Below are 23,088 nucleotides of genomic sequence, written 5' to 3'. Positions count from 1 at the left end.
ATTCATGCCGATGAAAAACCTGTTATTTCATCAACATTCTAAGGTGATAAGGAGCAACATTTAAAACTAGTCACTATTTTTAGGCCTTTGTCCCACTTTTATTTATGACTTTGTCCAGATTTCTTGCTCTTAGAGGTTGAGAGGTATGATGAGAGGTAAAATGCAGGAGTCTTTCTGGCAGGACAGTGTGGTTTATGGGATCAAATGGCTTTGTAGAAATCTGACTATAGCAATAACTCATCTACCTATGATGAGTTTTAAATGGGTAAAACTGCTCATAAAAAAAGTTTTTCTGTCTCATATTTCCTAAAATTAAGCATGTGCCTGCCCACTTAACTTTTGTTAGGAAAACCCCACTAAATTAATTTGTTACACTGAGGAGAATGAAAAATGACAATGAAGTTTAGTTTCACTTCCATCTACTGCTTTTAAAATATTGATGTTTTCTGACTGGAATATTTTCCACCTATAATTGTCAGACTACAACACAGTAAAAAGGCTAGTAATTGTGCTTTATATTTGAGAGACAACACAAAGGTTACTGCAAAAAAGCTATTTACACAGCAAGTGAAAAAAATCACAGTCTTATATGTGTGTAGATATGTAATTACTTACTACAGATATTCTGAGCTTTACTGCAAAAATAAAGCTTCAACAGTAAATATTTCAACAATGGTGGCATTCCATTATCTGCCAGCACGTATCAATACAAACAGTTATTTACACTTTTAACATGAAAATTAAACATTATACTATATAAATAGATACAATTTATTATGTGATGCCTGCACATATCTAGTGCTTACCAAAGATAAAGTTGTCAGGTCTAAACAGTTGACTAAGAGGGCCTGATCGGATACTATCCATTGTTCCTGGCTCCAAGTCTACTAGAATTGATCTAGGTACATATTTCTGGCCTGTAAAATAAAAAAAAAATAACATATTAATTCAAATCCTAAAAGCAAAATAATACATGCTTTACAGTATCATATATCGTAGCCATATAAAAACATTAATACAGTGCTTGATTTATCTGTCACATTGTCGCAAGTGTTTAAGATAGCAACCTTGTATCTCAAGCTAAAATAAAAAGCAAGCTTAGTAAAAGCCTTCCTCCCAGACATGGGTTCCATTAATTTCTGTGCAGTAAAAGTCAGCTAAATGAAAGCATCCTCTACCTTGCAAAGCTCTGCATTTCTTTTTTCTTTCAAGCTTTTCATCACTATGCTGGCACGCATAATGGCAGTAATCCTTACTGTCAAAGGTTCTTACTGTTATGTTTCTTGTCAAAGAAACTCATTCCTTACACTGACCCCATCCTGTCTGGGTCACCAGAAACCTAGAATACATTAATATCTGATCCCAACCCCAAGGACAGCATTAAAATGACTGCATCGTATTCCTTGTTTCCTTCTTCCTGGTTTGTAACTCAATGCCCCACACTCAAAACATTAATTTGCCGTACCACCGGCCTGGCAGTTGCATGCTTTTCAAATTATCTTAAGGAATTTCTTTAGTCAATAGCTACGAGAACAAAAAAAAATAATCTGTAGTAGTTATTAAATCAGGTAGGCCCATGTTGCTGAGCACTGACACTTTTTATTTTTCATCAGAAATAAGTATGTTGTGTCCTGCCTGTATGTACTTGCATTGAAATTATTAAAGTTGTGCATGTTTTTGTGTTATGATACTTCATAAATGGTACATGGCTACTGAAAAATAAACATATGTGTACTTGCTGAAAAACAACATTACATCAAATGTAGCAGCAATCTGGACAGAGTAAAATGACTATATACAAGATGATGAAACAAAAAGCAGGGAAAAAAAATCTCTCCGGCCCAGTGAATCTGCTCATTTACTCAAATTAGTTTATTACAATAGAGATACATTTGTTCACTGGTGTTGCCTTGCTTTTCTGTTTACAAAGATTCTTTAATGCATTTAAATATGAAAATATCCAATGCTGACAGAAAAAAGGCCAACAAGTCAAACTGATTTGTTAGTATGTTGCACAAAGCCCTGGCAGCTGCCTTCATTTTATGTAAACCTGTATGCCATCTGTCCCATTTCAGTTAAGAGGTATCTATTGTTTCCACAATCTTGTTAATAACCAGTTCAGTTTTCTAACCATGTTATCCATAAAATAATATCTCCTCTCAGCCATTCTAAATGTAGCTCCATTTAGCTACTACCCATGATGTCTAACCCTCATCTGTCCTCCCAGTCTCCTTATGCCTATCTTCAGTGATAATACCCCCTCTTCTTTCTCAAGTAATAGTCTCAGCTTTTCTGGCATCTCTTCACTTGACATGACAGTTGTCCCATTACCCACTTTCTGCAGCAGCTTCTCCCTAAATGGTTTCCTAGTCCCATTACCCACTTTCTGCAGCAACTTCTCCTTAAATGGTTTCCCAAATGAGCGTAATGTTCAGACTCAGCCTCACCACTGGCCTGTACCCTGGAATTATGCCCCTCTAGGTGCCCCTCCTAGAAATGTCCATCTTATTAGTGTTTTAGCCCTTTGTCTGCAATTTCTCACGCTGATGCTGCTGATTTATTTTAGGTGTGAGGATGATCATCAAGCCACTTTCTATGTCTATGTTTGCAAACACCCTCTCATCACACACCTTGGTGCATTACTTATACTTTTCTGCACTGCATTTATTACTGTGGTTATCTCAGCCTGCTATTCACATCTCGAGTACTGTGTTCTGGCACCCATGTCTACGGGGCTTAATGTCTCTTGTAACATTTTGGTTATTGCATTATTCACCTCAAGGAATCTTTTGAAGTTTTGCTTGTTGTAAATATTGTACATATTGTGGGAAGAAATAGCCAGGGAATTGTTATGGCTAGGCTTGTATAGGCCCTAGGGCCAACAGCCTAGTACCAACCTATGAACCTATGGTCTTAACCACCACATCAAGTCTTGGACTGCATCTACAGCTTCAGGATTATAGCTTTGTGGCATCTATGTCTTTTTTTAGTTATGCCTCTAATCTCAAGACCACAACACAGCAATGCACTGAGCTGACTGTGAACAATATTACCCACACTGAGGCTGAAGATATAGCCAACCTACTGGCCAGTGAATTCAACTCTAACTTTACCCCTCTCTTTTCTCTCTCTCTCTCTCCCCTACATCCTTCCCTCAAGAAATACCTGAAACTGTCTCACCTCCAACTATCACACAAGACCAACTCCTAAAAGCCCTATCAAAAGCTAAAAATATTGAATTGATGGGTCTTGACAATACCACTGGGTCCATATCAAATAGCATGAAGCTTAATTTAGCTACTCCCCTAACAACACTGTTCAGTGTCAGCTTCCCTACAGGTTTTGTAGCAAGCAAATGGAGAACAGCTATGGTAATTCCCCTGCATAAGGGAGGACCTTCCACAGATCCAGGCAATTACAGACCCATAAGTCTGACCAGCCTCATATGCAAAGCCACGGAAAGACTTATCATGGAATTGATCATTCAGGAGATAGGGAATCTCCAAACACTGGACCCATCTCAGTTTAGATTCATCAAGGGCAGGTCTTGCTTACTGAACCTGTTGGATTTTTTTTGAAAAGCTCACCAGAGCAATGGACAAAGGAAAATGGTACACACCACATATCTTGACCTGGCCAAAGCTTATAATACAATTCCCTACCCAGGCATAGTAGGAAAGCTAAATAAACTGGGATTAAAGCCCCATGTCACCTATGGATTGCCAGTTGGCTCACAGATAGGACACAGAAATTCAAAATATGGGAAGCTGCCACCACAAAGAGACCAGTCGCCTGTGGATTCACGCAGGGTTCTGTTCTGGGACCTTTCCTGTTTTGCATCTACTGCAGATGACTGCAAGCTAGGAGTAGTCACTGAATCCCCAAATGACTTAGCCATCCTACAGGAAGGTTTGTCCCAAATAAATAAATCGTGCCAAAATTATACACTGAAACAAGATGCCAAAAGATACATTATCATATTCTTTGCTAAGTCATCTCTCTGGGGAACTACCACAATGGCAATATGCCCCTAAGAGTTGACCCAGTTGTTTGGGATTTGGGAACTTATGTAGATGGGAACCTAACTTCTGACCAATATGTGTCCATTGTTGTAAGAAAGTCTTTCTGCATTGCATAGCTTAGAAACAAAGTAATTGTGTGTAGATCTAGGAATGTCACTATTGCTCTTTACTCAGCCCTCACTAGGCCAGTCATTGAATTTAATAACCCCTTTGGCATGTATCTGTCCAGACACATACAATAACTGGAATCCCTATAGAGATACCTTAGATACGTGGCCTAAACACATATGTCCTACATGGACAGACTCAAAGCCCTGTCGCTATACTCAGTATCCTAGAGACTGCTAAGAGGTGATGTGTCTAGCATACAAGGCATCCTCCAACCCAATACTGATGGATTTACTGTACATCAGCAAGTCAGATGCTGTCAGAAATACTTGGTCTACTGATCTAAATCTTTTTCTGCAAATCTCAACAAAATGGTTGGGGGGCACAAGTTTATCTTGCAAAGGATACCACTGCTCTGGAACAGACTCCCCATTCATGTAAAACAAAGCTCATATCTGTATATATTCAACTGCAACTTAGATCTATGGATGAGAAACAAATAATATGCCCCAGGACTGCCCCCTGTACTACTAATGGATGGGGCAGCTCCTAAGTGCATGAAGAGGTCTCATCAAATTATCTGTGGTATGATCACAGTTATTCTCACTAAGAGTAACATATAATTATTGACCATGCGGATGGATAAAGCCAGTCTACCACAACACAGGACAGGTTAACTCAAGCACCAAGACAGGAATTGAATAGGCTTATAGTGGTCTGCAACTGCAGCTAGTCTTGTACTCACCTATGAATCTATATTTGCTTCTCAGTCATACACTAATTAATTGATACTGCACTGATCACCACATTGTAATAGTCCTGTCTGTTGATCAGTCGTACACTAATAAACTGGTTTTGCATTGATCATCACATTGTAATATCCCTGCCTGATGCTTAGTCATACACCAATAAACTGGCACTGCATTGATCACTACATTCTATTATTTCTGCCTGCTAATCAGTTGTGCACTAATACGTTGGCACTGCATTAATCACTACATTGTAATATTCCTGCCTGCTACTCAGTTGTGCACTTACATTGGTACTGCATTGATCACTACATTGTACTATTCCTGCCTGCTACTCAGTTGTGCACTAATACACTGCTACTGCATTAATCACTACACCGAACTGTTCCTGCCTGCTACTCAGTTGTGCACTAATACATTGGCATAGCATTGATCACTACATTGGAATATTCTTGCCTGCTGCTCAGGCACTGTGTACTACTATGTTATTAAACACCTCTTGCTTTACTCTGATGTGGCATCCATGACGGCTTTTCAGGTGGCCCTTATAATACTATACTGCAACGTGCTATACTGTACTCAGCTATACTGGGTTGTACGGCATTGAGAAATATTAAGTCGTACTATATTGTGCGGTACTGTATTGTAGTGTACTGAGGTATATTATGCAGATTTGCAGTGTTGTGTATTATCATGCAACCATTTTCACTGTCCCCTTATATATATCATACATCTACTATACTGTGCTATATGTGTAGCACTATTTTCACACTGTTTGCATTACTGCACGATCCCTTTATATATGACATAGCTCCCCTTCTGTTGTAAATAGCCCAAGATCATCAAATTCCATAGTATCACATCACATGGTGGATGCCACCCAGTGATTCTATATCAGTCATGGGTTCTCAGTCATCCTCTGCTTCATCTGTTGCCAGTCTTCTGGCACTATTTACTCTGTGGCAGTGTACAAAATGCCACATATTTACGGATAATCATTTGTTGGCATCACAGAATAAGATCACATGTAAGAGGGGCAAATATTTATTATAACTGGATGCAAACCTCTCACACAAACTGGTCACTAGTCTGCATACCAACATGGCAACTAAGCAGCAAGACAAACATAAAACTTTTCCATGCCGAAGTGCTCCAAAATTCACATCCAAAACCATAAACATATTCTCTGCATGGCACCATAGATGCATGCACCACAGCCAAACCTCAGTAACAAACTACTATCCATTCTGTACCACATACAGCTCCTTCCTGTGTGCACCATCTGTATCTTTGGCATGTCATCTTGTTAGGCATTGCTAAAAGACATCGGACAAAGGACAGATATGACTTGATCTCTGCATGCATTAACTACCTTGTAATGCATTAACTACATCAGTTGCTCCCACCCAAGTGTGAAATATTATGTGGACTGTAGCCCACCCTGCTTTTGTAAAGTATGTGTAACACTGAAATGTCTGGTTCATTATAGTACCTCCTGAGACCTTTCCAAGGACTCGGTTATTTAATACCTAGTCCATACAATTTAAATCCAACAAAGTACTGGATGTACATTGATATGCTAACCTGGTATTTATCATAGGAACCTGCTTTATGCAAACTTTGCCCCTTGCCCTTTTATGCTATTTCATCATGCCTTTGTGTTATTCATTGCCCTCAGTGAAGCAGTATTGATGGTGAGGTAGCAATTCATTTTAGGTCACAACTGGACTGCTTCGGATAAACTGTAGTTATACCAACTCTATTGAATATATCCTTGTTGAGGACTGGATGGTAAATTTCTGCTCATATACTATCCACTCAGTTACTCTTCATCATCATCACTGCATGATTATCTAAGGTGGGTAGTCAGTAGCCAGACAGGTGTACAAAGATACTTTCATCGAGTGCTGATACTGCAAAGCAATTTCATTGAAATCCACATTCAGTGATAATGGAGTCTGCACTTTTCCCCACTTTTGCATGACATGAGTTGGTATATTTACATAAGTTTGGGGGTGTTGAAGTGTCACCAGAAGAGTGGGGGTGCAAAGGGGCTTGTCTCACTACAAAAATATAGTCTAAGATTCACTGAAAGTGGCATTCAGGGTTCCCAGTGGGAGTGGGTGTACACCAGGGTTCAGCTCTGAGCCCACTGCTGTTCATACTGGTAATGGACTACATCAGCAAACAGGTTGGAGGGGTCAGAGCAACAAAGCTGCTGTATGCAGACGATGTGGCAGTACAGGCAGACTCTGATCTAGAACTTCAGCAAAGGATAGGAGAATGGAATGCAAATCTGAAGGCACATGGGATGAAACTAAGCACAGATAACACAGTGGTAATGGCAGCAGATTGGGGAAATCAGAAGAAGCTGAGAATAGAGATAGATGGGAAGATAATGGAACAGGTAAACAGCTTCAAGTATCTGGGAGGATTGGTTGAGGAGAAGGGTAGTCTGAATGAAGAGGTCAAAGCTAGAATCAGAGGGGCTGCAGCCAACTGGCATAGAGTATCAGGTGTAGTATATGACAGAAGAATGCCAAAGAAGCTGAAAAGTAAGGTGTACAAGACAGTGGTGTGACCAGTACTACTGCATGGTACAGAAACCTGGGCAGTAAAGACAGAACAGTTGAAGAAGCTAGAGGTGATGGAAATGAAGTGCCTTAGAAAGGTGGTAGGATGCACACTGCAGGACAGGCGAAGAAATGAGGACATAAGAGCAGAAGCCAAAGTAGTTCCAATTGCAGAAAAGATCAAAGAAAACAGATTACGATGGTATGGGCACATGTGTAGAAAAGTAGAACACAATCTGGTGAGGGAGATTTGGGACAGACAGGAAGAAGGTAAGAGGAAGTGAGGGCGTCCAGCAAAGAGGTGGATGGATTGTGTGAAAGAAGATCTGCGACAATCAGGCATGAGTGTTGAAGAAGGCAGGAGAGTGGCACTGAATCGAGAGAGTTGGCGACAGTTAATATGATACCCCGACCCCATGTAAATGGGAAAAAGGGGATGGGGATGATGATGATGATGACGATGATGATGGCATTCAGTGATTTTAATCTGTGGTATTGTCACTCACTGAAAGGTCCTTTAGCAAGCTGGCATGAATATAGTTAATCCTGGGTAATTTTAACAACTACATTAATTATCAAGACTCACTTGAGGGACAGGTTCCTAACTCAATGTGTTTCCAGCCTATGGAATAAGTTACCACTACAGGTCAAGCAAAGTGTAACTTTGTCTACCTTTAAGGCTAGTCTTGATGACTGGATGGGTAGACATACACTTACACCAGTGTCATCTTGTATGGCCCTGTTTGATACAAGAGTTGGGCACTGTTAAGTATCTGTAAAGGATGGCAAGAACTTTTAAGTATATCTACTTAAACATATTTATGAATAGGCCTCTTGTGGTCCCCGAGATTGCTTACCTAGTATTGTTCCTATATTTCTAATAATTAACAACCATGAACTAGCCATGGAATTCGTCTGTCTTATGGAGGACCTTGGCTTCAAGTTGTTTCATCTGACACATTCTCAAGTCAATTCTTTGGACTTGGTCTGTACAGCAAGCTTCATGGTGGAACCTATTATTAAACTCCATTTAGATCAAATGCTACTTGCAACTATGACTATAATCAGTAATATCTGTGGACATTAATGGAGACTGGAATCAAGAATTACCATTCTACATATTAAAAAATATAGCATTCCACACACACACACACACACACACACACACACACATACACACACACACACACACACACACACACACACACACACACACACACACACACACACACACACTCTCTCCTTCTCTGAGAGAGAGAGAGAGAGAGAGAGACAGAGAGATATGTGTGGATAATGGTTTACTATCATATAGTAAAATCTACTCCTTTCGAGTGTTAATATGTCCGAATCACATGCTTGGAAATCTCAACACTAAACACATAAAATGTCGAAGGCAGCATTTTAGTAAAGTCGAAATTTCGAAAATGTCGACTTTACTGAATTGCTGCACTTCCACTCAACATTAACAAATACTATTGCAGGGGGGCTTGCCCCCTTGCACCCCCCCATGTGGGGGGCTGCACCCCCCCCTACTTATAGATAGAAACTCTGAGATCGTACTACAGTGAGGGAAAGGGCACATTTCCCAATCCCCACTATAGTGTGATCTGCACCACAATGTCGAACCTTACAACAGCAAATGCTTGCTATTGTAAGGGTCGACATTGTGGCATTCTTAATTTCAGTTCGGCCAAAGGCAGTTTCGCACAAGCGATCGACTAAGTGGTTGTAAGCCATGGATAACATATGTGTGTCTTTGTCTGGGTGTGTGTGTGTGTGTATATATATCACACAACTATATATGACACACTTTCTCTCTATTATATATATATATATATATATATATATGTGTGTGTGTGTGTGTATAGGTTCATAGGTTGGTACTAGGCTAACTGCCCTTGCGAGCCATTGTAAGCCTAGCCAATTATCCCTTGTGAGACTCAAACCCAGCACCTTGTATTTGTAAGGCAAACACCTTAACCATTAGGCCACCCTCCCAACCCTATAGATATGGATAGACGAAAATATAGATATATATATATATATACACATATACACAAATACACAAATGACACAAATGTGGATATATGTTCTCTAGTCAAACTTACAACTGATTGAAAGCAGCAGTTATAAATCTGCTTAGTTGAATGTGTACCTAATCAAACCATGTCTTTAGCAAATGAAATGATTGTCAAAAGGTGTAATTGACAATTGAAATGTATACAATTACCATTACGTGCACAGGGGTGGAAGTTGTTACCACTGGCTTCATGTGCAATATAGAAAAGGACTAAATTCACATCTAATCTAAGCATGCATAGGAGGTATATATTCGACTGTGCAATCTCAGTATGGCAAACTTATGCTGCATATACATGGGTACTTATTCCCTTTAGAGAAGCTGTTAAGAGCAAGAATATTAGGCCAAGAAGTTTAAGATGACGATTTAATGCAAAGGGAAAGTTGTAAAAGTCCCAGGGATTTGTGGTGGTGAAGTGTTGTTAAAATAGCAGACATCAGCTTTTACTAATACCTGTGATTTTGAGCATTATCAAGTGCATGAAAGCTTGAGAATGAGAGCAGCCATTTCTTGTGATTCCTCCCGCCTCCTCATTGATGATGTTATGGTGTTCACCTCAATGGAAGCAGCTTCTACCTTACCATTACATAAATCAGTGGCATAATGTGTGCATCATATACAACATTTGCAGTTAACTTTTCATAATCTAGCAAGTGTCACACTAGAAAATGTGGATGTGCCCAGCTGGGAAATAAATAATGTTGAGTTTGTGGGCAAGAAACACAATGACAGCCATTTTGGATTAGTTGTTCTTCAGGACTGATGTAAATTTATCTGATTTGTCTACTGGAACTATTTGGATTATGGATGGGACATTTTTAAACAAAGGGAGTGTTTGCCATCTATTAATCAGTTTGGCGGATTCATTAGCTTTTGAGGTATAACTAAGACAGCACTACTAATATACATGTTAATGTCTTGAAAGTCATACAAGGCTTATAATTTACTGTGGTAGGCCGTCTTTAAGCTACGTAATGTTAATGTTTAGAAAGTCGTACATGGCTTATAATTCACTCTGGCAGTCCATCTTTGAGCTACATAATGATTTCCAGTCAACAGCTATGCAAGAGGTGCAAAGAACAACAGCTGTTTATTTTTTGTGCAATACAAATTCCTGGCTTGTCTACTTAGTACAGGTCTTGCACTGAATTTCAGTTGAGTGTAAGAAAGTTATTGGCCCTGGAATTTTTAGATGAAGATCCACCTCCATAGGTATCACAAGGGATAAAAAACTAAGAGTAATGCTACTCAACACCAGAAGTCTAAACCTCAAGATGCACGCACTTGAAACTCTCCTTAGCATGGAGAACAGCGATACCTGTGCAGTAACAGAAACCTGGTTCAGGGCTCCCGAGAGCACCCCAGCACTACCAAGTTATACCTCATACCATGCTTTTCAGCCCCAAAACTTGGACCGAACCACAAAAGGAGGGGGAGTATCGATATTTATCAAAGATGCCCACACCTCCAGGTTGGTGGCAAAGAACGAAGCATCAGAGACTATCCATGTGCAACTAACATTGGGTAAAACTGCCTTCCAGTTTATAGCCTGCTACAGACCACTCTCCCAAACCCAGGAACCCCACTCGGCTTTCCTGAAAACACTGGAAAATATGAAGGTCTCTCCAAACACCATTATATTGGGCGACTTCAACTACCCAAACATAGACTGGGAGCATTACTCCAGCTCCAACACCCTAGCCCAAAGGTTCCTAGAATTCATAAACTCAAATGCTATGGAACAACTTGTTACCACTCCCACAAGAGGGGAAAACATACTGGACCTGATCATCACCAACATGGGGACTCTATGCTCCAGACCAGAAGTGTATCCCTCACTGGTAAGATCAGACCATAAACTGATCTCACTGGATATTCACATCCTGACCCCACCCCCTGCCCAGAAAACCACAGTGAAAAACTTCTCTAAAGCAAATTTCACACTCCTCAAAACTGAGGTGGAATCCTTCAACGCCCCCGGGCCTGTGGAAAATACGGCCCAGACCGCAGAATCCTTTATAAATGCATTCTATGAACACCTTCAGGAATGCATGGATCATGCAATCCCAAATAAAACCAAGACCCAATCCTCCAAAGGCAGACGTCCTGTCTGGTGGACCCCAGCCATAAACAAACTATACAATAGAAGGAGGAAGCTACTACATGATAGAACAAAATCCCAAAAAGGGAAGGCATCTCTGATCACTATTAGCAAAAACTAAGGGCACTTATAAAATCGTCTAAGGCCAGCTTCGAGAGAAAAATTGCACAGGACACTAAGGATAATCACAAGGCTTTCTTTAGTTATGTTAGGAACCTGGGTGGGAATTCCCAGATATGCTCAGAATTAGTCCAAAATGACAAAAAATACACCAAACCCACAGACATTGCCAACACCCTAGCTGACAGGTTCAGCGCAAACCCCCCCCCACCAAAAGGGCAAATATCTATCCCAGCAGAGTGCTGCCCCCCTGACATCTCAGATGCTCAGGTAAGAGCCGCCCTCTCCAAAGCAAAAAACACAGCATCAATGGGACCAGACGGTGTCCCGGGCTGTGTCCTATGTGAACTCCAAGAAGAGCTAAACCCAAACATAAAACTACTGTTCAATCTCAGCCTTACTACAGGATATGTACCCAAAGAGTGGCATACAGCAACAGTGGTCCCTCTCCACAAAGGTGGTGCCTCAATGGACCCTGGAAACTATCGCCCCATAAGCCTGACTAGCTTGGTCTGCAAAGCTATGGAAAGGATCATCATGGACCTCATAAATAAAGATATTGGGGACCTACAGACACTGGATCCTACCCAGTTCAGCTTTGTTAAGGGCAGATCCTGCCTCTTAATCCTGGTTGACTTCTTTGAAACAGTCGCCAAGGCCATTGACGAAGGGAAGGTGGTCCACACAGCCTACCTAGACCTCGCAAAAGCCTTCGATACAATACCCCACTTGGGCATTATAGATAAGTTCACCAGCTTAAGGACAGAACCCACATGGTTAGAATTGCTGGAGCCATGTCAGACTCCAAACCAGTTACAAGTGGCGTCCCACAAGGCTCAGTCCTGGGACCTCTCTTGTTCAGTATATATTTTTCGGAGGTACAGGCCAACACAGAAGGACTGTGGCTGACCAAGTTCGCAGAGGACTGCAAACTGGGCGCTATAATCGACTCTCCAGCCGACACACGCATCCTCCAAAAGGGCCTCATAGAAACAGACAACTGGTGCCAGAGCCATGGCCTCAAGTTAAATGCCAAAAAGTGTATAGTCATCCCCTTTGGCAAAAACAAAGTGCCCACAAATTACCACATAGGTGGTAATCCATTAAGTACAGAAGAAGTAATTGGGGACCTGGGGACCCAAGTTGATAGCAATCTCTCATTTGACAACCACGTGGCCAAAGTGGTTAGAAAAACATTTTATATAGCCCACCTAATCATGAAGGGATTCACATCTAGATTAGGGGAGGTCATCGTGCCTCTTTACTCATCCCTCATCAGGCCCATAATTGAGTACAATGCCCCTTTTGAGATGTACCTTACCAAACACCTGCAGCAACTGGAAAGACCCCAAAAGTACCTCACCAAGAGGATCAAAGGGCTCAAACAGATGCCATATGCTGCCCGGTTAAAGAAACTCCAGCTCTACTCAGTGGCATACCGCCTGCTCAGAGGCGACCTGTGCCTGACGTATAAAGCCATGTCCAACCCGGAATTAAGGGACATGCTGCACCTCAAAAATTCCAAATCTCATCGAGCTACACGCTCGAGAGACTTGAACCTCAGCACTGTAATAAATAGGACATGCTGGAGGGACAGATTCATAACCCAGAGGCTCCCTTCACTCTGGAATAAAATCCCAGTCCAGGTTAGGCAGAGTCCCTCATTGACTCTCTTCAAGAGGAATCTTGATGAGTGGATGGGAGATCGTAGGTTTACCCCGGGTATCACTTCTGTGTCACTGTTAGACAGAGGCACAGTATACTAACCTCGAAAAAGGGCATAGCAAAATTAATTTAAAATGGGTGGCGAAAGCCAAACATACTCTGGCTAGGCTTATAAATGCCCTAGGGCAGATAGCCTAGTATGAACCTATGAACCTATAAGATGATGTAGCAGATACATTTTTCCAGGCTTAGACATGAGCTCTCTATGGAAGTTTCACTATTGCTGAAATATTTTCAGGAAGTGTATGTACTGAGAAAGGCCAGAAAATGTTCTATAAGTAGGGGTGTGACATCAAGATTTCCCCTAATATTTCCTATTAAAATCCATAACATCTCTGATTTAAATGCGGTATGTTTAGCTCATACTCAAAATTCCATTGAGGCTTGCCACAGAGTGTCTAATGTTTACTAGGTAGATGGTTGGCTGATTTATACTGCATAAGGACTGCTCTTGTAAGACAGAAAAACAGATTCAGTGAATTGCAGACAAGAAACGCTGCAGTCTTTCCTCAATTTCCTAAGAAAATAAAATGATTTCAATGTGAAGAGTGTTTTGTGTGCTACGGGATAGAAAATCTTATGATATACATATATTCGTGAAAGCGATTGCTCTGAATTAGAAAGTTTTAGCCATGTGTGACATTGGTTCAACCATACATTGTCTTCCATTCGTAGTTCTCATTTGGATGTGTTATATCATCACAATAATATGATGTTCTATGTTTTTACAGTTTGGATGTTTACACTTTTTGATTACTCACATTATTTTTGTAGTGGGGATTTTCTGTGTGTCATGCTTTAAATGTCTTGAGGACGCCCACATGGTGAAGTTGTAGATTTGCACTCTGTAATATGTTTACAGTTATTTTAGGCATGGTTGTTTGTACATTTATCATTGTCTGGACACATCCTTTTATACCAAAGCTTAACCCTGAAATACATACCACTTATATGTTATGCTTCTACTAGAATTGCATTTTGACTACATTTTGTATTCAACTTATAGTGAATACTGTAAAGAAAATGTTTGATTCTGTGTTACTGTATTTGCTGTAATTGCATCTCTTTTTTTATTGTAATCTATTGTATTTTATTGACCTTTGGGACCCATTCATGCCTGAGAAGGGTCTTCAGGCCATAACACCTATCATGTTAACAAATGTAAGCTAAAAAATCACCATGACGATGAAAAAATAACCTCATCGTAAAATATTAAAAAGGAAACTGTTTCAATGAAATGCCATGAAAAATGTTTTTTACTGCACATACATGGAAGTGTAGCCATTTACCAAATATATCTTGATTTACCTGAAAGGCATTCATTGATTTATATTGTAGACAATTTTTTTTGAGAAATAAAGCCAGTCACTCAATACATCAGAGAATCATGGACAACCTTCACATTTTCATAATACATGTGACTGCATTTAGAAAAAATAGTGATATGGGTGGGAGGTTGGTGTAATGGTTACGGTGTTTACCTTACAGACACAAGGTGCAGGGTTTGATTCTTACATTAGGTAATTGGCTAGGCTTAAAATGGCCCACAAAGGCAGTTAACCTAGTACTAACCTATGAACCTATATGACGTAGCTCCCTCTGCTGTAAGTCTTTCCTCCTGTATAACAAAGTGGCAAAGAGGTGTCACCCTGACATCTAACCTTTAACCTTGTCAAGAATCAGCATTGTTCTGCTCATTTTTCAATAAAGAGAACATAGGAAAAAAATCAAAATGTCTTCTCCCTAATAGGTATCTAATGTGCCTGGCTGTAACATAATTCTGAATATTTGGCAAATCACTTGAAACCATTTAAGAGGTATTCATGAAAGTGGGAGAAGGTTGATTTGGGTGCCATGTCAAATTAAATGTATGCTTATTCATGAGAAAATATAAAACATATCCCACATCAAATTAAAATTTAGGTATGCTTATTCATGAGAGAATACAGACCTTATCCCACATCAAATGCCAATTCATGAGGCAGTACAGAGATTATCCCACATCAAATTAAAAATGTACATACACTTATTTGTGAAATAATACAGAGGAGGAACACTTTTATAGTCTACGCAACTAACTGCAAAGGCATGAATGGAGCACGACTGCTACATTACTTTGCCTTTTATGATACATGTCCCTTCACAAAGCCAGATGAAAACATGGGACAGCTTAGACAAATTCTTCACAGTTACTACAATAAGCAGATTACATTCAGTATCCCCTGTATCAACTTGACATACCAATGAACAAATTACCTAGAATTTAAGGCCACTTTTCAAGTCTGAAATCACACACGGACATTATTTAAACAGACACAATTTTTTAGCTAGCAGTATGAACCTTGTGAATTCTCCATACAACACAGTGCCTAGGAGTCAAGGCTTAATTTCAGAAGGTTGGTTGTCAACATATTCTTGCATACTTTCAGAAGTATCATCTCCTGGACAATTTTTGCTTCAGTAGTGTTAGAAGCATTAAGGTGGGAGACAATGTTCTTCAGTCCTTCCCCTCCCTGTTTCAATGGGAACTGTCACTACAAATTTCTTTTATTTCCCAGTATTGTTTGCCAATCCCAAACTTCCCCAACACATGCAAATATCAATTTGAATTTAGAATGTATCAACTCCTTTAGGATAAAATACAGAAGTATACAATCCTAGCAGTTCCTGGAGCAAAGGCAGGGAGGGGTATAGACGTCAGCATCATTTCCATTTACACTGTCATCCATGTTTATAGTGACATGTACAGAACAGGATCCCAGATATATAGGTACTTTATTTACAAAATTACATATATTAACACCTTAATTGTTCACCCCACTGTACATGTTCAGAAACAGCAAAATACATCAGCAAATATCTTCGGACTAAATGTTATTTAGTTCCCACTAATACACAGTATACTAAAATGTAGTTAAAATCATTTAAAATTAAAGTAAGTCATAGAACTTCATTGTGACAGTAAATTTTTAAACTGTAAACAAGTCAAGGTTCACAATGAAAAACAATTAGCTTTGACTGAAATCAGCGTTAGGTACTGAGCTCACTAAACTGTCAAAACTTAATATAACACTCAAAAATGCAGTGTTCGCATTGATATCTGCAACACCATAAAATATTATAATCAAGCATTACAGAGGGGCTTCACTCCCCTGCTTCCTCTTTCATTTTCATTAGATTTAAACATGCATACAACAACATATGCAAAGAACGGCCATCTCAGTCACACACAACAAACATACTGTTAACTGCTACAACAGCACTATCACTGCATGACAATCCAGCTGACAGAACACCACATAGCCTGTGCAGGGACAATTTGTATATATACATATATGTAGGTATACTGTATATATGTTTATATATATATGTGTGTGTGTGTGTGTATTTGAATACATACAAAACATATATAAGCACACACACACACACACACACACACACACACACACACACACACACACACACACACACACACTAAATGTATAAGGAACATCACATATACTTGACAGCCAGTGACTGCATAGTATATACCCTCTCTATCTCATCACAACATACACAATGAAATATTATGCTTGTCATGGATATATTTTTTACATATACTTTCCTGCTAATATATTTATGACATCACATTTAGCAAAGATGTATGGAATACACACCTGTCATGTAATTTTTCTTATGTGTTGTGTTGTAACACTGATACCATACTACAACTTTCAAACTTAAAATGAATCTTTAGGGGATTTCACCAACCTGCATCCCAACAACAGGTAATTAGTATTTCAATAATAATTCAAACATTTTTATCTGAACAAACAAGTCATGATATTTACTTAGTGGGATCATTATGTTTTATCTTTGCTTAACCAGCATTTCACTAAATTTTTCAATATGTTGGTTATCATTCAATCTGCTATCAATCATTATACACGTAGATTGTTACACTGCATTAAATATGTTGGCTATCACTCAATGTATTGCTCCCTGTTGATATACATATACATACATACACACACACACACACACACACACACACACACACACACACACACACACACACACACACACACACACACATCTTGCTCTATAGATTGGTGATACCATCAGGTAGTTCGGAACATGAACATTTTATTTTTCCTAAAAAGAACTTTGAATGGACACTAAAATATTTAGCCACTGCGTTAGCCTGCTCCTAGACTTCTGACAACTGTAAGAATCATTTTATTTGTTTAAGTAAGGCATCTTTCAATGCATGCATTTTTACATTCAAGAAAACAAGTTTTGTACAGAATTACTGGCAAATCTGTCTTACAAGAACTATCCACAAGTATGCTGAAAGACATACTTTGACTCCACTTGTGAAATATAAATGTTGCTCTCCATTTATAAACATTACTTAAAATGGCTTTATAAAATGTAGGTCATGCTTGACTCGCCTTGCAGAGTTTTTTTTCCCACACTATAAGCAGAGTTTTCGACAACAAAGTATTAATAAGTTCAGCATATATGAATCTGTCAAAGTCTTTAGCACTATAATTAATTACGGGGGTTCCGATTGCTTTATTTATACATTAAGCAGATCCTATGCTTAACACTACATTAATAACTGGCTTACATTTCACAAATTCATAGTCAGCAGTAAATATAAAAATGGGCTGTAATAATAAAACACAGACTGCCTCATTCATATTTGCTGGGGCCTGGTCTGTTTAACCTATTTCTTCGTCCATCCCCAGAAACACTTCTATCCATCTACTGCTCATTGAGTGCAAAGCTTTCATTTCATTGAGCATAATTTAACAAATTCAGCTCTGTGATTGTGGCTTTTCATAGTAAATCACTGCTGGTGTAGTTTCGAAGTATGCAGTGGCAATGATTCATTTCTTTTGGAGAGTTTTCCCTTCTTCATGTTTGTGTGAAAGTGGTGTTGGTATATATAAAAGAGTAGGTGTATAGGGGCTTGCCCCCCACCATAGGGGAGCTAAAGGGGATAGTCCTGCAAAAAATGCTTACTTTTCATTTTTTGTTGGAGAAATTTTTCTGACCAGTAATGCTTAGCGAGTTAATTTCCTGCTGAATTGTAACTTGACAACTCATAGTACAAGGATTTAGGTTAGTAAATTTCTCGTGAATGCAAACATTCTATACATCTGGCAAATCTGTAGCCTGCATAAAAAGGGTCCTTTTTTGGGGGGGATCACCACATGGACTGGTTATGCAATTAACAGACTTACTAAAGAATAGAGGGCATGGTTTAGTATGTATTCTCAGAAAGTTAGAAATTTGCTGGCATCAATATAATATCATTTACAAAGACAATTCTATCTCTACATTTGTTGCAATGGCCTGCTAGGCTGGAAAACCTCAACCTGCCTAGTAAATATGACCTCTCTCTGAGGGGCAACTTATGTTTATCATAAAAGGCTTTTAACAACCAGCATATTTGCTTTCATTTTAAATCATATTCAAATATTAAGTCAAATAACCTTTATCTGAATAACATATGAAAAAGGCACATGTATGTTAACAAAAATTGTGGTACAGGATACTTAATAAGACATTGTTACTAGCATGCAAAATTCAAACATTCTTTACAAAAGAGGGTTGATGGTCAGAAATATAATTATAATACAATGGAGCATTTACTCCACAAAAGATTATAGTAATAAGGCATCCACATCTATTAACCATACAAGGAAACAAAACACAGTGCACTGGTGTTGACGGGCTTTGTTGCTGAACCTGCTCTAATAGCACTTGTCACACCTGAAGCCAGTAGCATGAGGTTCACTAATTATCTGAAAAGCACAAAGGTCTACCCAAAACATACCATGTATAACAGTACATGAGCTTTTAGAATATATATTTGGGAAGTTAGATTCTCTAAAAATATAAATTAAAAATGACCCCAACATGTTTATCATGCTTTAAGATGATATGGTTTGTTAAATGGTTTTCTTTGGAATTCCCGGTTAGCTAAAATAGGGTTTTGCTCAATATGCCTGTTAGTCTATCACTTATGGAGTTTTATTTGTGTTTATTTCTTGTTCTTCTTTTATTTAAATACTGAAAAGGAACATTGTCTAGAAACCTGCATAGCCTGAGTGGAGGGCTACAACTGGTGGGAGTGGGCTAAATTCATTATACTGATATACTCTGGAAGATGTTAAAAGATAAGATAGAATTCCACACATCTTGACTACGTACATGCTATAGCATTTCTGAGTGCGTCTGGATCCTGGTCACTTCATGAGCAGTACTCACATCTCAAAGGTATCCATTTATTCCTGGTGGAGTGGTGGGTCTAGAACCACTGTCCTGCAGGGGAGAATATCTGTGCATACAGATAAAGTAATGCCGAAATTTAAACTACTGTTATATCTGAAAATGTTGCTGCTTGGTGCAAGAAGTGGAACAGAACTACTAGTCACCGGAATGAATATTAGAAATCTTCCCATTTTTGAGGTGGATATAAAATGACATTTGTAAACTATAATATATTCATCAGCAGTAGAGAGGTTAGCTATTTTTGTGAGGTGACACATTATGTGGGTTTGGAAATCATATTTACCAACCTCAACTGATTTTCAGTAACCTTCATTAGAGGTGTTGAGACAATGTAATAATGGATACAGATGAACACCTAAGAATGCTGTTTTGAAATCTGTCAGTCCAATCCCATCTACAGTTTTCAGAAGACATACTCTAGCTTTTGCACACACCCCTACCAACCTAATAAGGAAGCCCACCACACTCAGCCCCTTATAAGACCTGTTTCTTCCCCATCCTGCTTCTCTGGTAGTGAAAGGAGAGGGCTTGGTTTGAATTGGCTTTTCTCAAGACTAATAAAGAATTTTAAAGACTTGCATTGAAATGTCTCTGTTCTTCACAAACTTAGGCTTCAGTGGGCAGTGGACACTACTGATGTCATCATGTGCACTACACATAGAAGTTTCTACCTGTTCATGCCCTGCTTCATATAGCCCATGTCTGCCTTGAATGCCAGCAGGGATGGTGCACACTCGTAAAGTCTTTGTGTGTAAATGGATACCACAACACACAAGTCTCCACATGTACTTGCCCATCTTCACGTAACCCAAGCCTGTCCTGATTGCCTTGGAATGGTAGACCTAATGCTCTTCTTCACAATATGCCCCCTCAGGGCTGTCCTTGCTCTCTCACTCCCCCCCCCCCCCACACACACACTTAGGTAAGGAAGCCACAGGTGGCGACTCACTTCTACCAACCCCAACTGACTCCTATCAGCCCAGCCTGCAAAGTCAACGTCAGATCGGTGATACTACAGTCCAGGGTTAACTCTCTGCTGCACACAGCCAACTATGCTAGGCTGGTTTCTGACTTTTTCCTACAACAAATCTTACCTTTGAGAAGCACTGCATCCATATCAGTACTGGAAAGAGACAGGAAAGGTTTGGTCTGTGTATAAGAAGGGGACAGAAAAACTCCTTCTGGACTGAATGTATATTTTAAGCACTGATATGCTTAAAAAAGATTCCAGTATTTGAATTGTGTGATTATATTGTTTGCAAAGCTCAGTATATGATGCGTATGGTTACCTATATGGCTGAACATTTTTGAGCTCTAAATATGTTAAATTATTTCACTCCATTCAAAGGGATGCTGTGTTTCTTTGCATTTTATGCTCGTTAACTTGTAATAATTAAGCCTGTACCCAATGGCCTGCTTATTTCCTGCCACTATCCCTGTTATCAGAGTGGGAATGAAGAGACACAAGAACAAAATATCACATTGTCATGTCAACAGTTAAGCTCACCCCTAAAATGGGGCCTGCAGCACTGGCTCATTGCACAGATGCATTGATAGCAGCTACATGCTCATTACTGTGCAGCAAACTCCCTTATTTTAGGTCTGAGTAACACTGCCCTAACACATGCACTCATACAGATGGTAGTATTGCTGCAAGCCTAATCTGCCTCCCCTAGGATGGGGGAACTGAATTTGGCCACTCACTCATACCTTCCTGGATGCTTCTTTCTGTGCTCAGATCCACTAGCTGAACTATAATTTCTTTCATACAGTCAATCCTCCATCTATATGCAACATAGATCTGGCTAACCATTTAAAACTTTATGCCTAGATAAATATACCTTTTGGGCTAAAGCAACTAATGACTTAGACTAGTGTATATGCATTAGCTCAACAGTCTGAGAAAAATTCCAAATTTATGTAACGGCTTCCAAAGCGAGGGTGCAGACACTTCCCGACTCAAAAGAAAAAAATGGCATGAAACTGTCTTTACATAGTTCTACATGAAACCTGACAGGAGAACCAAAATGTGGGAGAAAATGCCAGCACCCATCAAATATGCATGTGGACACAGAAACAGCATGCAGACTGCACACAAGGCACCCCAGCTAAGAATCAAACAGGAGAACCGAGCGTTAAAAAGGGCAGTCTCAGTCTTTTTAATCAACACTTCAGTGGGAAGTACACACTACTGATGTTGTTAGGTGCACTACACAAACAAGCTTCTACCTGTTCCTGCTCTGCTTCATATAACTAAAACTAACTGTACTGTTTCTTCTTCAGTTTGGATTCTTACAAATGCTACTCCAGTCCACCTTACTTTGCTTTATTTTATGCATGGTTCCCTGTTGTGTTCTGTAAATGTCTGTTTCATGAGAAGATGATTTTATCCTTCATCTAGTTTGATACTTCTTACAATGATCTTCTTCCTACTTTTGCATGAATTTTAGATTAAAATCATTTTCTCCCATCTTCACACTCTCTTTGTCTCTATAATCAGACATAATCAGATATCCTGTTGTCCATTACTTTTTACTCGTTATTAAGACCACGTTATCTGATGCTCCTATGGATATACTCCTTATTCATACCACTCCATTTTGTTTATGATTCAACTTACATGTCCTTCCCTCTAGTGACCTGAGCAGTTTGTCTTCATTAAAGCATTGCTCTTGCACTCTGACTTCCATTTTAATAAATAATTGGTATGTACTCTACCAGACATAGACATACCCCCCCATCACTAGTGTATGCTTTCACTGGCCAGACCTCAAATATTTTCCCTGTATGGTTATCAGTGCCCTAGTGCCCTGTCCAATGATTGTTCCTTTTTTGGTGCTGATACGTTGGTGGGCACTTGACAGATGAATGTAATTCATTGTTTATATATACAGTTTTACTATTAAAATTATGAATGGAGATGCTCCGCAGATGGAAAACTCGAAACATGGATGATCCAATTTCTATCTTGCTAAACATCTCTGTGTTGAAAGTTCATATGAGCGAATGCACAGTGCATTCGCTGATATGAACTCGAAGTACTGTACAGAGATCGTGATACAGGCGGTTTGGGAAATTCATCCCTTTCCTCATTGTAGTGCGATCTCGGAGTTGGAATATATAATTTGCAGGGGGTGTGGGGGGCACAGCCCCCCATGGAGGGGTGTGGAGGGGCTTGCACCCTGCACGTGATGTGAGGAGTAGGATTAATTTACCTGTGCTTCTACACAGACATTTTGTCCTGCGACATTTGATAGTAAACCTATCTACATATATACTATATGTAGAGTCTCACATTGGCTATTTAGTGTTAAAATTGTGAAAA

The 23,088-nt window shown here is 39.4% G+C and overlaps 1 protein-coding gene across 1 annotated transcript in view; it reads right to left on the bottom strand.

Annotated features, from left to right (window-relative positions):
- TUBB6 (tubulin beta 6 class V) overlaps positions 1-23,088 on the bottom strand; it is a 95,478-nt gene that overhangs the window by 53,663 nt on the left and 18,727 nt on the right. The window contains exon 3 of the mRNA XM_044067367.1: positions 807-917. Within this exon, the coding sequence (XP_043923302.1) occupies positions 807-917 (111 nt within the window). The remainder of the gene's footprint in view (positions 1-806; positions 918-23,088) is intronic.

The sequence above is a fragment of the Protopterus annectens genome, chromosome 3.part1, assembly GCF_019279795.1.
Source record: "Protopterus annectens isolate FY-2018-M chromosome 3.part1, PAN1.0, whole genome shotgun sequence".
Lineage (NCBI taxonomy): Eukaryota > Metazoa > Chordata > Ceratodontiformes > Protopteridae > Protopterus > Protopterus annectens.
This window is presented reverse-complemented; position numbering and strand designations above follow the sequence as displayed.